This window comes from Pistacia vera, unplaced genomic scaffold (genome assembly GCF_008641045.1).
Source record: "Pistacia vera cultivar Batoury unplaced genomic scaffold, PisVer_v2 Contig26, whole genome shotgun sequence".
Lineage (NCBI taxonomy): Eukaryota > Viridiplantae > Streptophyta > Magnoliopsida > Sapindales > Anacardiaceae > Pistacia > Pistacia vera.
This window is the reverse complement of record NW_022196068.1, coordinates 322,039-344,939: the sequence shown is the minus strand read 5'-3', so window position 1 is coordinate 344,939 and position 22,901 is coordinate 322,039. Positions and strand designations below refer to the sequence as shown.

At 35.1% G+C, this 22,901-nt stretch overlaps 3 protein-coding genes and 1 pseudogene across 3 annotated transcripts; 2 read left to right on the top strand and 2 right to left on the bottom strand.

The window, feature by feature from the left end:
* The first annotated feature begins 6,650 nt into the window (after positions 1-6,650).
* On the top strand, positions 6,651-12,011 carry LOC116132747 (protein CIA1). Its single transcript, XM_031418416.1, has 10 exons — positions 6,651-6,962; positions 7,137-7,283; positions 7,499-7,717; positions 7,842-7,909; positions 8,133-8,198; positions 8,321-8,392; positions 8,523-8,585; positions 9,692-9,761; positions 10,942-11,025; positions 11,729-12,011. Exons 1-10 carry the CDS (start codon positions 6,765-6,767, stop codon positions 11,798-11,800), a joined length of 1,059 nt encoding a protein of 352 aa, XP_031274276.1. The 5' UTR covers positions 6,651-6,764; the 3' UTR covers positions 11,801-12,011.
* Positions 12,012-13,273: 1,262 nt separating this feature from the next.
* Positions 13,274-14,404, bottom strand: LOC116132749 (protein BIC1-like). Its single transcript, XM_031418418.1, has 2 exons — positions 13,905-14,404; positions 13,274-13,418 (listed from the first exon to the last, which is right to left on the bottom strand). The coding sequence occupies exons 1-2, from the start codon at positions 14,345-14,347 to the stop codon at positions 13,304-13,306; spliced, it is 558 nt and encodes a 185-aa protein (XP_031274278.1). The 5' UTR covers positions 14,348-14,404; the 3' UTR covers positions 13,274-13,303.
* A 1,136-nt stretch (positions 14,405-15,540) lies between these two features.
* On the top strand, positions 15,541-18,520 carry LOC116132728 (cytochrome b-c1 complex subunit 9). Its single transcript, XM_031418389.1, has 3 exons — positions 15,541-15,946; positions 16,177-16,224; positions 18,198-18,520. The coding sequence occupies exons 1-3, from the start codon at positions 15,827-15,829 to the stop codon at positions 18,246-18,248; spliced, it is 219 nt and encodes a 72-aa protein (XP_031274249.1). The 5' UTR covers positions 15,541-15,826; the 3' UTR covers positions 18,249-18,520.
* Positions 18,521-20,065: 1,545 nt separating this feature from the next.
* Positions 20,066-22,878, bottom strand: LOC116132731 (annotated as a pseudogene).
* Positions 22,879-22,901: the final 23 nt, after the last annotated feature.

The window sequence follows — 22,901 nt, the reverse complement described above, 5'->3', positions numbered from 1 at the left end:
TGTTTACAAAAATTACAAATTTACAAAAATTTCCCAGTGGACAATACCAACTCAAATTCATCTGTAAATCTATCTCATCTCTAAAATAAATCAAAAACTTCAAATCTAATTTAAAGTTCTTCAATCAATATAAAATCCAAACTCGTGTATATCCATCCTTAATCAATCATAAATTCTCTTAAAAATTGCATCTAATTATTACATTAAAATTAAAATCCATTCATAACCGCACTAGTTCTTCATCACTGATTCTCATCAATATTACTTTTGAGCCAAAATGAGTTTAAAAAAAAAAAAAAAAAAAGTGTAAACAAACTTTCGAAAAAATCACAAGCAAATCCTCACAAATATCCAAACAAAATTCCAGAAAAATGACAAAAAAAACCTCCAAATTTCTTGAAACCCTAACCTTAGATCTTCCAATCGTCTACGAAATTCTCACGATTTGATCTAACCCACAAACAGAAAGAGAATAATTTTCACATAAGAATCCCCAAAACTAACAGATCTATGCATCGAAAAGTTCTTCTAGAAATCAAAACCTAGAAACCAAGAGAAATCAAAATTATTTACATAAAACGAATGAACGTGAGAAGAAAAACAACACCCATGAGAAAAACCACTTAATCTACAAGATGATTTCACAAATATGAAAATTATCGAAACCCTAACCCTATAAATTGATTCAAGCCTTGGCCAGAGTTGATACTGAGTCGACAGATATAAGAGAGAAAATCAAATCGGCTATCGGTTCAAAGTATAGAAGAAGCAAACATATCGAATCAAGGGAAAAAAGACGAATAGATAAGATAAGAAAAGGTGGAGGGGGAGATTTAAGAGAAGATATGTGACGGAAGCAAGCAAATGAAAATTATGAAATTGAATTCCTAGTTTATATGAAACATAAAGTTACAAAATAACCCCCATTTTTGCAAAACTTACTCCAGGAACCAGAACCTACAGTGCTGATTCCAACAAATTTGGAACCGAAACCGACCTTTATAGGGCCGATTCTAGGTAGGAACCGGATTCGACACCCCGCTGATTCTGGTTCTACCCTAAAATCTTGCCCACCCCTAGTGCGCAGTTATTATTTTAGTTTTTAGTGGATTTTGGCTAAAGGTTTCTGATGTCCCTTAGTTCCCAACTAATAGAAATACAACTTTAGAATCAATATTTAAGAGTTTTAAGTTTTTCTTTCCTTGAATAGTTGAAGTAAGAAACTCTGTCTGAATGTTTATTATAAAAATGTATTGAAGACGGTAATAATCGATAGTTACAAAATAGACTGATCCTATGAGGTTGAGGCCACTGACGATCTGCTGAACCTGCACGCTTAAAGAGAACAAGCGCGAAGCTTGCATAAAACATCAATGTGGTGTCTGCTATAGGCACTCTGATGCTCAAGTCAGCAAGGCTGAAAGAGGGTATTTAGTGAGGGCTAAGTGGAGGAAGGGTTACTGAAGTCTGATCGAAGATTAGAGTTGCAGCGAAGGTGTTTAGTTCTTAAGAGCAAGAACTTTTAGGAGCTAGTAGGTGGTATTGATTAGTGGATTCCTAATGAGAGGCAAGACATATGCTTATATAGTAGTCATAGGATCTTAGAATCCTACTAGGACTTTAAGTCCATAATGGTAGGATTCTAATAAATAAGATAGATTTGATTTTCTTGCCTTTGTAGGAGTAAGAGTCCTAACTTATGCAAGATTTAAGATCTTGGATGAATTATGAAGTAGATGAAAATAGGAAATGGATGAAGTAAGGTTAAAGTGATCTTGGGTCGATGGGCTTGAGCCCAAGTGGACTAGTGATGAGGCCTAGTTGGAGGCAAGGCCTTAGTGTTTGGAGAAACCAACTCATTAATTGTCTGATTGGTGCAATGGGCTAGCCCATAATATGGATTTTAGCATAGGTCCAACTGTAATTGGACCATGGCCTTGGCCACATAGTAAGTGTCTCATGTTTGGACTTGGTGAGGCCAAAGATGATTTTTGAAATTGTCAAAGCACTACAACAAGAGAAACAACATATTGGTAAAACATAGGGATATAAAAGCTTATGTAGGCCAAGTTGTCCCTTATGGAGCTAAATGTTTCTTTCTAGCCCATGTCATCAATTTTGGAAGATCGAGAAAGAGGAATGGACTTGAAAAAGCCAGGCTCACAAGACAAAAAATGGATAGGGGCTTAAACGGGAGTCACCTCACTCCACTCCTCAAGTAGATTCTTATACCTATACGACATCATTTGCATTTTGCCTTGTGGTCCGTGAGAGGCAAACCTAATGTTCTTTAACGACATAATTGTCTTGCTCCTTATTGTTGGAGCACTCGACCAGCCAGTCACAGAAACATGAGATTTAGAGAGTATTTGAATCTTCATAAGACTTTTCTCTATAGTGCTAGATGACTTGGAATGAGTACTCTTCCTCTTCTTAGTACTTTTCAATGCCTCAACCAACTTCTTTAACTTCTCAAGGTCACCCTTAGAAGCCGTAACTTGTTCCTTTGTAACAAAAGACAAACCAACAAGAATCAGAACGTTGAACCAAGTAAGACAAACATCATAAAGGCATGAAAAAGAAGAAGCTCACCAACGACATCAGTTGAGCACTAAACCAGCCCCGTAGTTCTCAACAACTCAACATCCAACAAAATGCGTTGATCAGGTAACCTAACAAACTTGGACCTACTTACTCTAACACTCTCCACAAAATCAGGACCAAAAGCATCGTTTGGTCTATAAGTATCTGCACCAGTTTGAAGAAAGAAAAAAGAAACCCTCAGACAAACTATCAACGATAGAGGCATCTACGAAAAGACTCATGAATCAAGAAAGATAAAAACATGCAAGATGGAACATGGTTGACACTCGGAGTTTCCCATCTCTTCATATATAATGGCTTCTTTAATTGACACCTACATAAAACCATTTGCGTTTCCACTCATGGGTGAGAATGGTGATGCCTACAAAAATGGCTTTGCTTCAAGTGCACATGTAATACTAGCCATGGGAGCTATCCCTTAGCACAACCTTTAACTAGTAAAGGCTCTTGCTCTTCAATTCAGTCAATGTAATTTCATGAGGGCAACAACTCTACCACAAAACCCTAAAAGACATGACCACCCTTCATCCATTTATAGTAACCTGACCAAGGGCTATCTTAATCTTTACAAGAATTTGTCTCAACTCGTTTGGAAGGAGAAGTATAAAGCCACACTCAAAAGTGCAAGGGTAAAAAGCTACAAACCTTGCTGAAGGGTTTGATGGGACGTCACCTTCTACAAGGGCTCGAAGGATAACATCATCTGGAATTTGATACTTAGTTCTATAGTATCTAAGTCCACTCTCTCCAGTTTTAAAGGGCTCAGCATCAACGCCCTAATTTCTTACCTCTTGACGCACCTTGCGACTCCTTCGCTTAGTAGGGGCTTTTACATTACCAATGATTTCTACGCTAGCGGTCCCCAAACTGGATAACATATTGTTGCTCTTCTTGTCACTAGACAGAGTCTCTGTCATATTTTGAGAACCTTCCACCTCATACATAATTTATGCTAAGTCTTAGGGTTTTAACGCAAGTATCACAAATCCATACCAAGCAAGAGTGTGTAGATGGACGCAACAAGCAAATAAGTAAGGACTACTGAGTATTCGATCAAGATCAATCAACAAGTAAAATAGCAATAATTTGAAAACCTTAGAAACATTAAATCTACAGAGTACATCTCTAAGGACAAAGCATTGAGTCATGGTGAAGAGGAGAAAGCCAGAAAACTAACCTAATAAAGATGACAAACGAGGCGATTTGATCAAAAAGTGATTTTCACAAGAGCCAAGAATCGTTACAAACAAAGGTTAGAAAGCAAAGAAATCGTAAAATGGCAGGAAAACAACAGACAGGCTTTATGAACACAATGTCAGGGTTAGATCCCAGTCGTTGGATAGATCACATGGCTAGGGATCAAAGCGCATGCCCCAACTGCCAGGTGTCGTGACCACAAGACCCACACACCCAAAAATAATTATGGTGCAATAGACGTGGCAAGCGTAGAAACATTAATGCATTCTCATCAACTGCCCATTCGCCATAAAAGTCGCCCACGTATGTAGGAGTCTAATAGCCATAACATAACACTACAATTTCAAAATTTGATTGCCAAAAGGCTGTGACACATAAGCCAAACCCTAGAGTAAAAAAAAACAGCATTGTTGTAGTATTTGGAACCTTGTAAGACTCTAAAAATGTGAGCAATAGATTTGGCTCATGGAGAGTCAGAGACAACATTATGACTCTGCAAACCAGAGGCCCTCTGTAGTATCCGAATTTCCGTAAGGGCAAAATAATAAAATCCTAAATTGATATGCTTGCCCACTAAGTAATTTAAAGGATATCCCTCCAAAATAGAAAATAGAATTCTAATTAGATAGAGAAGTTATGGGAAAAACAAAAGTGAGTTAAATTAGGGAAGGAACAAGGACTAGATACGGTCTGAAAAAGGGAAAAAAGATCTTGTATTCTCCTAAAACTATAAGAATCCTTCTACAACCCTAAATCCTACTACGACAAGGAAAGTCATTCTCTAAACCGTAATCTATTTCACTATATAAAGGGGGCTAAATGGCATGGAATGATCATACAATAATCACTAAGAGAAATCTCGTACTTGAGCACTTAGTATTGAAGCTGATAATCGTCGAAATTAGCCTCCGCCCTTGTTCTAACCCTACAATCCCACAGGTGCCTCTACAATTCTTTTGTAGGGATGGAAACTGAGTTGCATCAAACAATTGAGTGAAAGATGAAAGAGTCAACGAATCCAAGAATAGAAGTGCAAAGGCACTGTGTTTCAGAAGGGCAAAATTTGGCATCAACAATTTCTATATATATAGTTATTTTTAAATGAGTAAACAACATGTTCCCACCCGAGGTTTAACGAAATCCAAAAGTAGTACCACTGGTTTCATTTATTCCAGATTGCCACCATTAAACTAACAGTGTTAGTCACTGTTGGATTCAGAAGAGAGCAATTACCAAACTACCCTCCCATCTTCGTCTTCTTCTTCATCTCCCCCTTCTTCTCTTCTGCCGCTTCTCTCTCCCTCCATTCTAACGGCAGAAATTAACAATGGGGTGTAAGTGGTTATTTCTGAAGTTGGTAAGGTAACATATTTTTCAAGTTATAAGGGTGTACAAAGATAACCCATAATCCCCGGATCTAGCCGATGGGTTGTTGGGATTAATTCCCAGTCAAAATTTGTTCCTGAGGTTTGAAGGAAGAATCCCTTGGTTCATGTAAATAATAAAAGTCACTTTCACCCCTTTTAGATTGTGCACGTTAACTCTATTAAACGGCACAAGGTCATTTTGTCTTCTCAAATACATAAATTTTGAAATTAAAATTTAAAATTAAAGAAATATAAAAGGATTGAAAAAGCACCTATGTATATCTTGATTTGGGTAATATATCTTGTGGGTTTTTTTTTTTTCGAAAACAAATCTTTGCGGTGGTTTCTTTTTTCTTTTTTTTGGTATAAGGTTTGGAGTATATGGTCAGTAAATGGGTGGGTTTGATCATTGGGATTTAGGTATGGATTAGTTGTGTGAACCCGGTGTGGTGATGCCTTGCATTTCATGATGGACCCTTGATAGTGTGAGTGGGTTTTAATGGTGACCTTACGATTAGTTGTAGAGCCTTTCTATTTATTTAATTTTTTTTTTTTTATATGATTCTATTTTTTTTTTAGATATTTTGTCTTTTTTAATCTTTAGAGTTTGATTTTTCAAATTGTTATTCAGTATTTATTTTTCCTAGTAAAATAAATGGCTAGTGTAGACATTTTAGAACTCAAACTAGGGGTGTAATTGAATCGAGTCGATCTAAGTATTGAGAGGCTTGACCTCAACTCAGTTAGAATAGTCGGAGCTCAATCAAGCATCAATTGTTGAGCTCGACAACTATATGGTGGGCTTGAGCTTAGCTTGGGCTTGACTCAATTACGATCGAGTTGAGCTCGAGCTTGTCTCGATTCAACCCATAAACACAACAGCCAACAAACCCACAATATTCAATAGAAAAAATGTGTACGGGATGAGGGGTTGGAGGCTTCGACACTGCTTGCCCAATTTGCAGTAGTTGTAGCCTCTAGCTACTACAGAAGAAGAGTCGATGGGAAGGCAACAGTGGACAAGGACAAGGAAAGGAAAGGAAAGTAAAAAAATCCAATTTGAACAATGAAATGTGAAATGTGAATTAGGGACTTGAGGTTTAAATTTTTTAATTATTAGTTATTTTAATTTATATATACTATTAAATTTAATTTTATATAATATGTCAAGCTCGAATCAAATATTAGGAAGTTTGAACTCGAGTCGAGCTAAGCCCAAGTCGCTCAAGAATGGCTCAACTCGGATTACAGCCCCAGCTCAAACTTTGACGGAGACTAAAATCTTTTAATGGTTGTTACTTGAGGCTGATAGAGACTGCAGTGTCCATTTTCGATTTTACTGGACCAAATAAAACTCTTCAAACCTTAGGGTCGTATTTGATATTAACTCGATATATTCTTACTGTCAAAGAAAGAAGCAGTCTTGACCAACCACATTGGTCCCGTGGTGTGCGAACGTGGCATTGCACATCAACTCAAACTCAACAAGTAACTTTTACAAACGACAAAACATTAACACAAAACTAAACCTCTTCCACCCTCACTCACCAAACTCAAACAGATCATTTACACTTTGAGTTCAGTTGAGTTGTTACAATGGAGTTTCTAGAAGAAGCTAACTACCAGTTGAAGGAGATTCAAACACTCGAAGGTCACACCGACCGAGTCTGGAGCCTTGCTTGGAATCCATCCACGGGACGCGACGGTGTTCCTCCACTTCTCGCTTCTTGTAGCGGCGACAAGACCGTTCGAATCTGGGAGCGTAACCTCTCCTCTGGCTCTTGGGACTGCAAGGTTCCGTTTCACTTTTATTCTATTTAAATTTTAATACATTAATAGAATTCAAATATGAAAACCTAAATTGACTTTCTGTGAATATGATTTTTATTTATGAATGGGTATAGTGATCTGCTAGTGGCGTTTTTAAATTGACTATGTAATTGATGTTGAAGCCATGGGATTGTGCAGGCAGTTTTGGATGAAACGCATACGAGAACGGTACGATCGTGTGCTTGGTCTCCGTCCGGGAAATTGTTGGCAACTGCAAGTTTTGATGCCACCACTGCAATTTGGGAAAATATTGGGGGTGATTACGAATGTGTCTCCACTTTAGAAGTATACTTTTCTGTTCACTTCATAGATTATTTATTCAATTTGGTTGGAATGTTAATAGCTCAACGCTTCATATAGTTTGTTAAAATGTTAACAACTGCATCAATTGCTGCCTTATTCTTAAAAAAAATTTAAAGCAATTTACGACATGATAGTTCATATTTCCTGTCATTTGAGAATTTTTATTTTATTTTTTATTTCTCTTGTTTGGTGTATAGGGTCATGAAAATGAAGTGAAAAGTGTGGCTTGGAATGCTTCTGGGTCTCTGCTTGCTACTTGTAGTCGAGACAAATCGGTTTGGATTTGGGAAGCAATGCCAGGGAATGAATTTGAGTGTGTTTCAGTGTTGCAAGGACATGCACAAGACGTGAAAATGGTTCAGTGGCATCCAACAATGGATGTTTTGTTTTCTTGTAGCTATGATAACACTATCAAGGTACTGTGTCATCTAAAACGCTTCGTCCATCTTGTATGTTATCTATATATGTGGTCCAAAGAAATGTTTGATTTTTTCTGTGTTCTTTACTGGATAATAGATTGACTTTAATACATGCTTGTAGGTTTGGTGGGCAGAGGACGTGGACAGTGATAATTGGCAGTGTGTTCAAACTATAGGTGAATCTAACAAGTACTATACCCCAACCTCTCTCTATGCATTTTCAGCTCCTTTGCTTGCTTCTTCCTCTTCTGGCTTCATCTTTGACACCCTATTATGCAGTTAATTTAATTTAAGTTTTATGTGATGTTAAAGATTTCCATTGCACTGACGTTTAAATTTTTGGACAAATAATTCTTGTTTTAGTATGATGAATTGAATTACTCTAACTCAATAAGCCTGGTTTTCTTATCAGTGGTCACTCATCTACTGTTTGGGCTTTATCATTTAATGCTGAGGGAGACAAAATGGTTAGCTGCAGGTATGCGGCATTCTTTTTTCTAATTCCGATTCATGCTAATGGGATAGTTTCTGTCTGCAAGTGGTGTTGAGAATGAAACTTATTGACAAGGAGATTTAAAATAAACCTGGACTGACTTGCAGTGATGATCTCACCTTAAAGATATGGGAAGCTGACATTACAAGAATGCAGTCTGGTGATGGCTATGCACCTTGGTGAGGACCAGCCTTCTGTATTTTTTATCTCTTTCTTGTTTTGATTATATATTAAGTATATGCTAAGTTTAGCTATATTATTTTTTTGTTGTGTGCACTGATAATTGGTTCTTTTTCATGGATTTTTCAGGAGACATATGTGCACCCTCTCAGGTTATCATGATCGAACAATTTTTTCTGTTCACTGGTCAAGGTAGTTATGGCCTTTACTTGTGCTGCACATTTCTTAATTTGTAGGTCTAAACAGGCTTTAATATAGGTATTTAGGATTTGAATTAATGTCATTGGACAGTTTTGGAATTAGGACTTCTAGAATTTGGATTTGTCGAAAAAGTAACATATGGTTTTAGATTTTATAGGGTTTCCGGAGAACTTTGTTTGATGGTAAAACTATAAACTTTGTAAAGGCTACATGTAAATGGTGAACAGTGACTCAAACAGTTATCATGAAAAATAAACCAAGTATCCATGAATGATTACTTTAGTTGTGCATTGTAAGAAATTAAAAAAGATCAAGAAAAAAAAGCTAGAAGAATAGGTTATTCTGGGTCTTGATGCTGTTTAAATTTAAGAAAGTTAGGAAAGATCTCTTGTAGCCATATGCTATTTAAATTTAAGAAAGTTTGAGAAAGAGAAAGTTGTTTGGTTTAAATTTGGTTATATGGGTAAGGGTGAATGAATAACAAAAGCCAAATAAAGACTTTAATAATGTTAGACTCAACTAATAATCAATATCCCTTTATGTATAGGAATTATAGAAATTATAGGTTTTTCTTGAAATACAAAATTGCCATACTTAATTACTGAAAGTTAGGTATAAATAGAAATTGGCAACAAAATTGTATCCCAGGGCTGTATCAGTTTTATTCATTGTCTTTAAGAATTAATTCTTTAATGTAGAATATCTTGACTTTGGAGACATCTGGATCTATGATTTATATTTTTGTTTCCCCTCAGCTGTCAGAGGCTGAGATTTTAAATAACAGCCATAAAGAATTGAATCAGAATGGAGTCTCACACTATAAAAAACCTAATTTTAGTCAACAATCTTTCATTTAAAAAATAAACGAATGGTTTGATGTGCGACTTGGTTAAATATACAAAATGTAGTACTGGCAATGAAGGTATTATCTGATGTAGTCAATTTGGGGTGTTCCATTTTTAATGGATTTGGCACTTCAAGGTCATTGTAATAAAAGCTTTCATGTAGTCTATGAGTACCTACTGCCAGTAGTTGTTATCTACTTGCTTAGTTTGTATTATTCACTGCTAGATGTAAACAGTGTACAATTATGACAGGGAAGGTATTATTGCCAGTGGAGCGGCTGATGATGCTGTGCGGTTGTTTGTGGAGAGCAAAGATGCTTTGGTATTAATTATTCCTCATCAGCTCATTCATTGTATTTACCTGTTCTCATCATGTAGATTGCTTCATTAACACCATATTCCATGAAACTGAAATGCTATTATATACTTCCATACCTGTTTCCTTGTATATAAATTTTCTGTTTATGCTTTAGTGGAAGTCAATTGCTAAGTTGGGACTTTTGTGTCAACTCCATTTTTGAATACCACTGATGTGTGATTCACAACTTAGCTGCTCATTGAGCACCGCAAGTGTTTCTTATCTGTTATCTTGTAATTGATTTTGGATGATTGAAGTCTTATATATAAATGGGGATTTGGTTTTCTCTTGGGTTTCTCAGGTGGACACTATCTCTCTTTATATGTCAAGACGCATCTAGTTTCTGACTTGTAAAATTGTTTCATGTCCTGAATTGCCCCAAATGATGTGTATTACTTAAAGGTTTGGCACTGACATGGAGATGTAAATCTTCTTCAAGTTCTTTGATATTTAAAAAGCTTATTTTTCTGGCACTTTGTGACCTCTCTGTGTAATAACCACTGCTCTATCCTTCTACTTCCCACTGAAGGTGTCTGCTTTCTTTAGCCTGGAAACTTGCTTTGTCATTAATCTGATCATAGTACTGAACTTTTTTGGTACCTAACTGGTCCCAATTGCTTGACATGCAAATAAACTATTGAGGTAATTAATTAAAAAATATAAAGAACAATGAAAAAATATCTCTCTTTAATGTGCCTACAAGTTATATGCTTATTTAAGTTAATTCATCTTTTCAAACAGCTAACTTGTTTGCAGGGATGGACAACAGGGGTCTTTGCCTTTGCCATGTTTCTTGTTTGAAGTCTTGTCAATTGAAGCATGAGATATCAATTGCTCTTTTGACTTATATGTCCCTTTATAAAGTTGCATCTATATATTTATATAGTTGTTTTCAATGGTGGTTTTTGAAATCTGAAGTTTTGAGTGATTAATTTTTGGGTGTGGTGTTCATATTAAATCTTGAAACCTGAACTGCCTAGAAACTTAATTGGTAGATTGTGCAAGATTCTTCAGAATGAACTGTGATTTTTTGAAGCACATGATTCTGGACTGACAATTGTTGATGCATGATTTTTTCTGTTTCCCCCTTGTGCTTGATTGGGTAGTATCAATTAGTGAGATATGTTATGTGCTTTAATCACAGATTGATGGACCTTCATATAAAATGCTGTTGAAGAAGGAAAAGGCCCATGACATGGATGTCAATTCAGTGCAGTGGAGCCCAGGGGTAAGATTTCCCTTAGAAAGTTAATGAGATTTTATGAGGGTGCGGACATGTGCTTGGTACACATATGTTCACATATGCACTAATGACTTTTATAGATATCTTTGCTTACACAGAAATTACTCACTTGATAGATTCCAGTGAGTCAAGGTTTTGGGGCTGTATGACAATAAATCAACAATTTTACTCCAATCATCTATATTATAATGGTTGAATAATGGATATTTAAGATTCTTACTGCTACGTTAATAGTGCCTGTTACCAGTTGCTGTAACTTCCAGATAAGGAAATAGAAAACTGTGGCCAGAAATTTTTCTTTCCCTGTTTGAATTGTTATGATCTTGAGACTTGCTGGGAGTTTCTACTGACCAGACCATTTAAGTTTTACCGTTAACCCCACTCATGGGTGTATTAAAGATGTTTTTCAGTTCTCCAAGCAGGAGTCTCCATTTTTTTTTATCTTTTTCTTTAAACTATAGAACATCTTCAAAACATTTTAGGATCAATGTTTAAATTATTCACATATACGAGTGAGCATGGAATTCAATTAGATCTTAACGAGGGGGAAGGGTGCTGGCTGTTGTAACTGCTATAATATTTGATGTCTTTGGATGGTTATGTTATGTTTCACATGCAATTATTTTGCTTTTTTTTATTATTATTGTTGTTGTTGTTAGTATTAATATTGTTGCTGATACTAAACCAGGAACGCCCTCTACTTGCCTCTACAAGTGATGATGGGACGATAAAGATATGGGAACTGGCTAGTACATTGTGAAAAAAAGATGGCATAGCTTATGTGGGAACTAGCAATTTGAGTCTTTTACAACATTTGATTATTAATTAAATGCTGTAGAGTATGTTTACTTTATAATTTTATCAGGTTGTGGAGATGTTCTTCCACATTTGTTGGCAGTTTCTGAAATCGAAGGATTAATATATAATATATAGCAAGAAAAATGTGGCTTACAGCATTATTATTATTATTATTATTTTTTTTTTTTTTTTTTTCATTTTTAAGAGTTGCTTCATCCTTAGTTTTGACTAGTCTCTTTCTCTCAAGTCATGCATGTATAAACACATGCGTACTCGAACGCATGGATCGCAGTATTTTTCACTTTCTTAGTACATTGTTTGAATCATTTATGGAAAGGTACTTACCAGATGTTTGGCAAAATAATGCGGAATCGGTAGTTCGTTTTTACTCGTTTTTCTTTTGGAGTAATGGAAGAATTTTAGCCCAGATTACCAGAATTGGAACGGGACTATGGCACATTTATATTTTACAGTGAAAGAGGCAGATGGGACACCATTCTTCTCAGGCTATTGAAACATGAGTAAACGCAAGGTTTGGTGAATCTACGAGTTTTCACCCCTGGTTTTATAAATTACAGTTTCTCACCTTTAAACTAATAGAAAATTGTTTAATTTAACAGTTAAAAGGGTAAAATGGTCATTTCAAAGATAAAAATTTTAAAACAACCCTTTACTTCTCAAATTCACCCTACTAAAAAATTTTAAAATAATCCTTCGCTTTTCAAATTCACCCCATTGGTGATTTTAGGTCATTTTGACCTGTTTCCACCACAATCAATCGCTCTCGACACAACCATTACAATCCCCTCAACCCTCACATCAAAACCTCTAACCTCCTTGCCTGATTGAGCCCCCCAATTGCTGGTCGACGCTCTTAGTTTTAATTGGCGTTTCATCCAAATTACAGCAAGTTTGACATTGGAAACCACCCCCAATACCACCAATAGCATCACCGACTTCCTCCCACCAAAACCCCTAACATTGTCGATTGTAATTGCCCGTTGACACTGTCGCCTCTCCCTCAGGTTTTTGCATTTTGTCACGTATTTCTAGTCAAATCTGGCCTCGGGTGGAAACTTAGGGGTTTTGGTGAGGAGGATAAGGGGATGCTGATGGTGGTGTTGGGGAGGTCTAATGGTGTTGGACTCAGGCTAGATTTTTGGCTTGGTCAGGATCTCTTTTGGAGGGTTATTTGAGAAAAATATGAGATGTGGGTATTATTTGGAGAGAAGAGTAAAGGTATTAATTTAAGGGTGGGAATCTACAATTTATGAAACAGGGGTGGGAAAATGTCGTTTACTCTTAAAATATTTATGGTGAAAGAGGCAGGTGGGACACCATTCTTCTCGGGCTATTAAAGTTTCGATTGAACAAATCAGTTGTCAAAAAAACCCCAGACAACTTGAACCACATTTTATTGAAACTGTCCCACTTACTGGTTTCTTGGTAGGGGCGGTCTTGAATTCTACAAAACTTTCATGACCATACCTCTAAGCATAGAATTGCCAACATCAATTTCAATGATTCTAACAATTTGCTTGTTAAAGTTTGTGTTCTTCTTTGCACTTGCTCGAAACGGGCTGTCCATCGAATATGCAATTTTTTGAAAACAGGAAACAATTGTCATATATTTGTCCATTGGGGGGTTTAAATCCACAAGAACTGCATTTGCAATCTTTGAGAAATTGGAAGCTATGCAAGTGTCTATGAGGAAACTCAAATCTCAGATGTTGTGTGAGTAAACCACGGCTAAGTCCCCAAAGGTAAAGTTTGTATCCTAAGGGTTTTTCTTTCTTTTTCATTTTTTCTACAAACCCATCTCCTATCATGAAAGGAAGAGGCTAAGAAATTTCCATATTTTACTTGGTGTTCAGTTGAGCAGCTTATGCAAGTAATTTATCGAAACAAATACAAATTAATTCCAGCAAAAAAGATGATCTAATACATGAACGATAGAATGATTAATTTGTAAAGTGCAGATTGGCAATCCAAATATATTCTCTTCAAGTATCAAGAAATATAAAAACAGGGTAATAATGATGGATTAAAAAAGAAAAGGCTAACACCTGTTTTCTATTCTCAATCCACCAGAATTCGATCTTCTTCCTTCTTGAGCCAAAGCTGAACGAGCTGACATAATTGTAGTAGAAACTAAAGAAGCATCAAAAGCAACACAATCAACCCAATCTTTTAGCATCTCTTCTTGACCCCATATATCAGGTATCCATACGTGTCCAGCCACTTCAATTCTATGTCTCTTCAATCTCTCACGTCCATTATCTTCTGATAAATCCCCATCAAGACTACTACTTTCTCCTTCGTTCTTAACTCCAACTATTGCAGTGGAACACATATCTTGTAATGCCGAAACTTGAGCTTGAGCTTCAGATTCTTCATGCACTGAGGTTTGTGCGTGGATGGAATATTGATGAGTTTTGTTGGATTCTGATGCAAGTGGAGGGGAAGAATCACCAGGATGGTGAGTCATTTTGGTGCGTTGTTTATTCATATGAAAGAAAGTAATGTAAATTGAAGGAAAAGAGAGGAGATGGAGGGAGGGAGGGAGGGAATGAAAAAGGGGTGGGAGTCATCCCAAGTGTTTGTTTTGTATGGATCGTGACAAGTTTACGTGTCTTCTTTCCTTTGTGGTTTATTCTTCTTTCATTTTACAAAATCACCAATTAGTCACCCTAATCTTAACTTTGAAACAAAATTTATATATATACATCTATGGAGTAGAATCTCTCCATAGATATGGAGTAGAATCTCTCCATACAGTAAAACATCTCTATAATCACAATATTAGGATCAATTAAATTTATTACTATAAAAAAATTATAATTTAATAGAAGTATAGTTACAAAAATTATTGTTTTTATTTTTTATTTTATAATTCATGTTTTAGTGGTATTATGATTTCAATTCCTTATTTTAGTAGCATTAGGATAGTACGAAAATGAATATCAAAGAATCACTATAAAATTAAGTAATTAGATTCGACAATTTTACTAAACTAATCAAATGGATATTAATTTCTTCCCCAGTTATCTAAATGAGCAACAAATCTTGTATGTTTTAATTGAAAAATAAATCATTACTGGAATTAGATAAGAAGAGGAATGAGATAATCTTGAGGATGATAGTAGGGAAATACCAAAAATTTCATGCCAAAAAGCTCTAAACATGCTTGAAAGCTAAAAATATTTTGGCTTCAACAAGAAGGTAACCATGCTTATGGCTTATTACGTACCCGCAAAATAAAAGATATGGTAACAACTCCAAAGCATAAATCATTGTCTCAAACAACTTTAAATAATTATTTTATTTTATTTTAAACTTTTAATAGAACATAACATATATTTTTTATAATATACATATAATTATTACTATGTAGGATGAGTTCTTTAAGACGAGACCTAAAAAAATTATAACTTAGTCAAGTTGGGACCATAATTTTTTATAACTATATAAAGATTATTGTTATATAGACTATCACTATAAAGATGTGCTACTGTATAAAACTGAATATTCATATGGGTTGGTCGCCATGTTGACACATTTTGAAAGCTCCAACGATTCGGGTACCCGTTCATTTGCCCTTTCTTTTTCTTTCCTGATAGAAGACTATGAGTCTGGCCCAGAAAGCCCACAGCCCACCAAAGCGGCCCAAAAATTATGATAAAGTAATCAATAACCACTTTTTCCATGGACATTTTCGCGATCAAGATCTCTCTATAGCGGCGCAAGCTTTGATTGATGAGAGGCGAGCCCCCTCCTAAATAGATATAGCCGGTCGGATTCAACAATTTCTTCTTCGGTGCGTGCTTTCTTTTCACTTCGTAATCAGACTTTTATCTTCGCTACTAAGGGAGAAGGGAGATTAGTTTCATAGGAACCCTAACTACAGATCGATTGTTGCGATCAAGATCTCTCCGGGAACCCTAACTACAGATCGATTGTTCGACCGAAAGAACCGACTTGTATCGCCATGGATTACACAAGCAAAAGAAGTCAAGGAGGCCTCTTCGAAGGTCTCTACAGAGTTATCATGCGCCGTAACTCCATTTACGTTACCTTTATCATCGCCGGTGCTTTTGCTGGTGAACGGGTATAATTTATTTATTTATTTTTCTAATATATATTTTTTTAATACATTGATATTCTTCTTTCAATTTATTTGTGATTAGTTGATCGATGAAGGAGCACAATTGACTTTATATGATTTTTATTTATTATTTTGCTATATTTTCTGTAAATAAATCATAGAAAGAAGATATTAGATTTTTCTCGTATGTTATGATCTTAGGACTTCTCTAATAATTTAATTATTGGGTGCAGGCTGTGGATTATGGAGTTCGTAAGCTCTGGGAGTACAATAATGTTGGGGTAATAAATTGACTTATTCATTCTTTTTTTTTCTATTTATTCTTCATTTCATCGCTTGTGTGTATGCCTGTTAATTACTTCTGCTGTTGTGGCATGTGTGAGATAAGGTTTATGTTTGCAGAAAATTGCATAAATTATAGTGTATTTCATATCGATCTTCTATTTTCTAAAGCTTCCTGCACCCTTTTTCTAGCTGAAAAGTGTCTTAAGTTTAAACTGTTATTGGTTGTTGATGTGGGGCTGAAAACCGACTACCAATGTAGGTTCACTGTAACTGCATTTCATTTTTTTGACCTAGTTTTCACAGTTGAAGTTAGCACCTCTGTCTTTGAGGCTTTGAATGTATTCTTAGTTAATAACCATCTTACAAAGAGGGAGAGAGAAAGAGAGCGTTATACGCGTAATTGGTGATATAGCTTTAATTTAGAAATTTTAACTTTGAGTGCAATATATCCCTACAACTTAAAGGGCATAAAAGGCTCACTTTGCTGAACAAGGGAGACTGAGAAATATACAAGTGGTATGTGTATGGTTACCGATAGGAATGTACTAGCTAGATTCATGTGATGGATTTTAATGTCGACTCCAATTCATCTTCTGTGTCCATAATTTAAGCAGCAGAGGGTGAAAGTGTATTATCATAGGTTTCTTTTGGGTAACAATGGCTGCTATTGTATTTGATGGTTTAAATGATGTCATTTGATTATGACCATGTTAATTGGATTTCCTGATGAGTATTTTCTTTAAGGCTCTCCATGCTTTAGGTATTTTTCTATTGATTGGCTAAAGTATAATCTTACTGATACATCTATTGACACTTTGCGATCCAAGTTTCTAAGAATATTGGTTATGGTACTGGTTTATTTTGTTACCAATTTCCCTCGAGTCTTGAGTTCAGTTTCTGTCTGATGTTTTCAATCGACATTTATAATGTTATATAAACATAAAATTTCTTTATATAGATGTATGTTTTGCTGGTGGTTTTTCATTTTAACCCTTGTAATTTGATGAGGTAGTCAAATCATTTTTTCTTTTAAGTCTTTAACTAGGGGATCTGATCTGTATTTCAATGCTGGGTCAAGATATCATTAAAAGTCACAAAAGAATGCTTTGTATTATTTTATTGAGATTTGTCCTTTGGGATTGCCGATTCTCTAGCTTATGTAGTGAACAAGTCCTTAAGAATCCTCTTTTTGGTATTTTTAGAAGTAGAAAAGAAATCTATTTTATAGATATCCACTCAGCCTGTAGTATGGATCTTGGATTTTATTGTATTGCTTAAATTTAAGACAAAACAACTACTAGGAAATTTTTGGACAAGTATTTCGTGCAACTTATGTAAGATTTTTCAGTTAGTTGCTTCTCCACTAGCTGTATGCATAAATAGAGTTGCAAATTGTGAAAAGAGGGGAGGTTTATATAAATTTTCACTTCATATCGGATTTTTGACGATCACTCTCTTCTTAATGCTGTCTCTGGTCGTAATGTCATAAATAATGTGAATTGTTTGAAGATGTATTTCATGTGTAGTCACCAGGAAATGAACATTGCTATTGCATACCCCTGGAATGAGTAAAATAAAGTTTATTTTAGAACTGTACTCCAGTTTGGTGCATGCCTCTTTTAGATACGTTATTTCTGTTTTGATTGATAGTCATAACAGGAAGATGCCTTTTGTTATTAGCTTATTTCTTGTAGTTCTCTTTATTGTCACTTTCATTATCTTGAACATCCTGCAAGCAAGTTCTTTCATGAGTTCTATTAAACATGCCTAGAAAATTTAAAGTAGAAAATGTTTTGATGTCATAAGTATTATAACACCAAAAATTTTAATCTCTAGATGCTTAAATGATTAACAGTTGTAGTTAAATTAACCGAGTGACATTGGATGAAATAATGCCCTGGCTTTTGCTATTGCCACCACCGACTTCAATTCAATTTTATTTTTATTTAATTTTACTTTTGTACTGCAGAAACGGTATGAAGACATTCCAGTGTTGGGGCAAAGGCAATCTGAAGAATAGATTAGTGAACTCTATTCCTTGTTATTTTGAAGCTTCATATAAAAAATTTGGACTAAGCATCATTGGAACGTGTAGCAGTTTTTGTTGCAAATAAGCGTTATATGCCCAAGTGCATCAAAACTTATTTCTCAACCATGGTTTCATTCATTGAGGTTTTGTGATTTCTTGAATTGATATTTAACTGTGAACAGTTGTGATTATTTGCCTGGGAAAATCATCTTCTTCAGTTTACGGAATTTAATAATGTTAAATCTCTGTTTGTTTCTCTAGCCTTTTGTTTTCTTGTTTACAAAATCTTTAGAGCTGTTACTTGGTAAATCTATAATGAGCAAATCAAGATTACAGCATTTGACACAAATGGAAAGTAAACAGAGCTTTTTACTGATGATTCAACTCAATGATCTATGAAGAATCATAAATGTATGTTAAAGCTTACTTTCAGGTTGGAACTCTTGCTCCATCTTCGTAAAGATTCTTGTTCTACTATCGTGTTAGCTTTCTTTGACTCATAAATGTTAATAATTCAGTGTAACAATTGTCTAAAAGGATTTAAAGCCAATTTTCAATGTTTGTGTAAAACTGTGCAGTGCTTCGGCGGATTCATTGCCGAACCACCGAGTAAAAATGAGGTCCCATAGTACAATCACTAAGTCTTGAAAATGAGAAGTTTACTTAAAGCATATCCCCATTCTGGAATACCAAAAGAAAAAAAGAAAAAAAAAATGATGGAAGACTTTATGCAACCTTCTATAACAACCAACCAACCTCCCAAATTCCTCTGAACTTTGGCATCCTCATGCAATTCCTTCACTTATATGTACACTTACAATCTTTCTTTTCTTTCTTTTTTTCAAGAAAATACATGAAACATACTAAAGGAAGGATCAAGAGAAACAAATAAAAAGAAAACAAATTACCCATTTGCTAGAACAGAGTTCCATGAAGAATGCAGGCTCAGCATACAGAAAGCTAAAACAATATGGAATCATAAGAGTGTTTTAATTTCCCGCATTTGCAAATTAACTGTCCCGAGCCACCCAGATTCATTACCCCAACAATTACATCACCCTAAAACCAGCACACATGGTAAAAGTCAATCGATCACTCTTCCAGCAGGCCTGATGCGACCATGCTTTTACAGCAGAAACAAAAAATAGTACTATTCTTCACTTCACATTTAAATAAAAGCATCCATGAAACATATTAACAACTCTCTCGGAATATCACTGAAAAAATCCATTCATTATGCAGTTCTTTAATTTCCTCGTACAGAAATGGAAGCCATTACACTAAAGTTTGTAACAGGCACATTTGTGCTGCTTATTGATGAGACATTCATACATCTGGATATGTTTTACAATGAAAACTATGTAATATTTAACCATGTAGTAGCTGGAATCCATTACGTTATCCTCCATAGTCTTCGGACTTGTGTAATATCAGAATTGATCTCACAGCTCCTGTTATGCAGTATTTCATAGGCCATCAACAGCCTAGGAGAAATGCAAGTTGGAATAACAATTTTTACCTGCAATGCTGATTCACTATCAATCTATCACCATATGTAGATGGAATGTGTCCGATTAAAAGTTCTTTATTGATAGATAACCAGCTTCTGCTCCAATAGATGAGCAATATCATACAAAGATACTAGTCGATTTAAAACAGAAATAGTAAAAAATACATGGAATTGGCCCAATGTTTAAGAACACACTATAAAATTCGACCCAAGGACCAATATAGCAAAAATTAGATGACCTCTTGGCCCATTCTGGAGTGTTAAGTTATGGATTGAACAAGATATTGACTGACTAGAACTACTGTTTCACCATAAATGAACTTTTACAATGCACCACCCCTGCACTTGGATTTGTACTCACCTGCAAAGCATCATTACTTGTTACATAACATCTAAGTATGATACATTTCGAGTGATCAAAAACAAAAACCTGGCATGAAGAACAGATTTAATTTGATTACTGAAAGCGCGCTCACTATAGTGTGGCAGCACCATAAATTTATATAGCAAAAATGACTCTGAATCCTCATCTAGTTATTATTGACAACCTAAATTTAGGCACTAATAAAACACCCCAGTTTGCCAATGGTCAATTTCCAATTTCTAAGAGATGATTGCCCCTAACATGCAGTGAAGCTGAAATGAGACTCTTTAATTTCACCAAAACCTCTATCCAATGGTGCATAACTGGCGGAGATTTAAAATTCAAAAAGCAGAGGATAAAGGTGTACATTTCTGTATCCAGCACACAATTAGTATGTTTTTAATATTATAATACTATGGGTGGCTTAATTCAATAAGTCAATCAACAAAATGGATAGCAAATGGTAATATCCAATTCTCAAGATATGATAATTTTAAAAGCCGACCTTGGACTGGAGAAGATTTTTCTGTCTCAACACTACTTGAGAAGTGTACATACTTAATATGAATGGACCAGATCTTTTGCAACAAAAGCTGTGCACATAGATATAATTAATATCAGTCACACACACTTAGAGCCATTATATGTAGTAATTAGCAAACAACTGCAAGGCTGTTGGTCAACAGAATTTGATGGTTAGAAATCCTCTAGTAGTATATCCGCACATACATCATGCCCACAAGTAAACATTTAATATTCTTTTCAAATCCGATTAATTTTAACATAATTTTGGCACCCAATCATGTAACAAACTGTGAGATCACACAATAGACCAGCAGCTAACAAACCAATCATGCGAACTAACCTATACTGCAAATTAATTGCTTAAAAGTAGAAGTTCTGATTTGAATGTGACCTCATCTCCACTAAACCAAATCTTACCTGAGGCAGACCATTACTTTTTTTCCCAACCAGCATACTAGTATATAAGCAACCACAAAAGCACTTGCACCAGCTACTCTCTGTCAAACACGATATAGACCTAAAGGTATATAGTAGAGGAGCTTATTAGCAGTGTTGGACCTAAAAACAGTGGGGATTAAATTTTAGGTGACGCGATGCCTCACAGAAAAACAGTGGGTGAACAGAAAACAGTTCACCGACTAAAACCTTTTCGACTAAAGTAGGGATCAGAAATATGAAATGCAATACAAACAAACAGCTAAACATGTTCTACAAACACTCCAGAGAAAGTGCCTTACCACAAATGCAGAACGAATCAGCTCCTCAACGTAATCAATTTGCCCCTTTTACGAAATCATAGGAAATTTATCAATCACCAATTTAACCCCTTCCTTTTCAAAACTCGGCAATCACTTAAAAAAAAAAAAAAAAAAAAAAGGGAAGTACAGAAACTGGAAGCCAGTAAATAAAATGGAAAAAAAAAATGGAGATGGAAAGACCTGTCATCTGGGTTGGTTTTGTTATCCAAATCAAAACATACTGGAAGCCCGACACATCCACCAGTTTCTACACCCAACCGAAGCATTGGTTTCTCTTCAGATGTTTCAGTGGCCTGTAATTCTTTCATTCTCTGCAAACAACGCATTCAAAAATATCAGAGATAGATAATTAGAATTCATAATTGAATCAAGTGAATTAAAAATAATGAAACTAAAAAAGCCAGAAAAAAAAAAGAGCATACTTTGATGCAACTATCAGTCATGTGAATATCTTCTAAGAAGGAGGTTGAATAGAGCTGAGAAGCCGATGATTTTGCCGAATTCGAGACGCAAAATATGGGGTTGCCGTTGATACACGGATCGCGATAACATTTCGTTCTTGTGCCCTTCTCTGCGTTTCAAGCGTTTATTTTATTTACTTTTGGTTGTGGGGAGGCTGTGTGTTGGTTCTTAAGGCGTTAAGGCTAACAGAGGGGAAAAGGCAGTTTCGTCATTTCAATTAAAAAATTTTAAAAGAAGTTATGAGGTCCAAAGTTGAACGGCTATGGCGGAACAATGTGTTGCAATCTGACATTGATTCAGGCATGGCGGTAGTTTGGCTGCTGTCGGTGACAGTATGTCAGTCAGTCAGCTTTTGGGGAAAAATTGTCATTTGATAAAATGCCGAGATAAAAAATGTCACATTTTTTAATCCTGTGGGTTTATTGTAATTTTCTTATATCTGAAGGGTGAAATAGTTTTAAACCCGAATTTTGATAAATTACAGTAACTTTTTTTTAATTGGTTTATAATCTTTTATCCTTTCATAACTATTATCTTCACTCGAGCACTAAAATTTTGTTTTTAGTTATTCTCCAAATTAGCATTAAATTTCTTTAAACTAACAATAAATTAAGCAATTGCAATTATATTTTATAAAAAATAAGAAAAAAAAATATAATGTTCTTTAAAAAGGAATAATATTGTGTGTAAGTGTTATTTCAAGTTTAAAATAAGAATGAATATCTATAAATCAATTAAGAATATCAAATTTTAATTTATCCTCAAAAAGGGGTTAAGTAATTATTCTCACATTTTGATTTGTAAACCTGTAAATCATCTGAAGTAGATAAATAAAATAAACTAATAATGTATATAATTAGAATTTGGTTGCGATTCACTTCATAAATCAACAAGTGCGACCCAAAACAATCAAATTCAGTCAAGTCTATATGTTACATTTAAACTAAATATTTGAATACAAATAATTCTTCCTTTTCACCTCACAACAAGACTCATCCTCATTTCCTATGTAGGAAAAGAAAAAT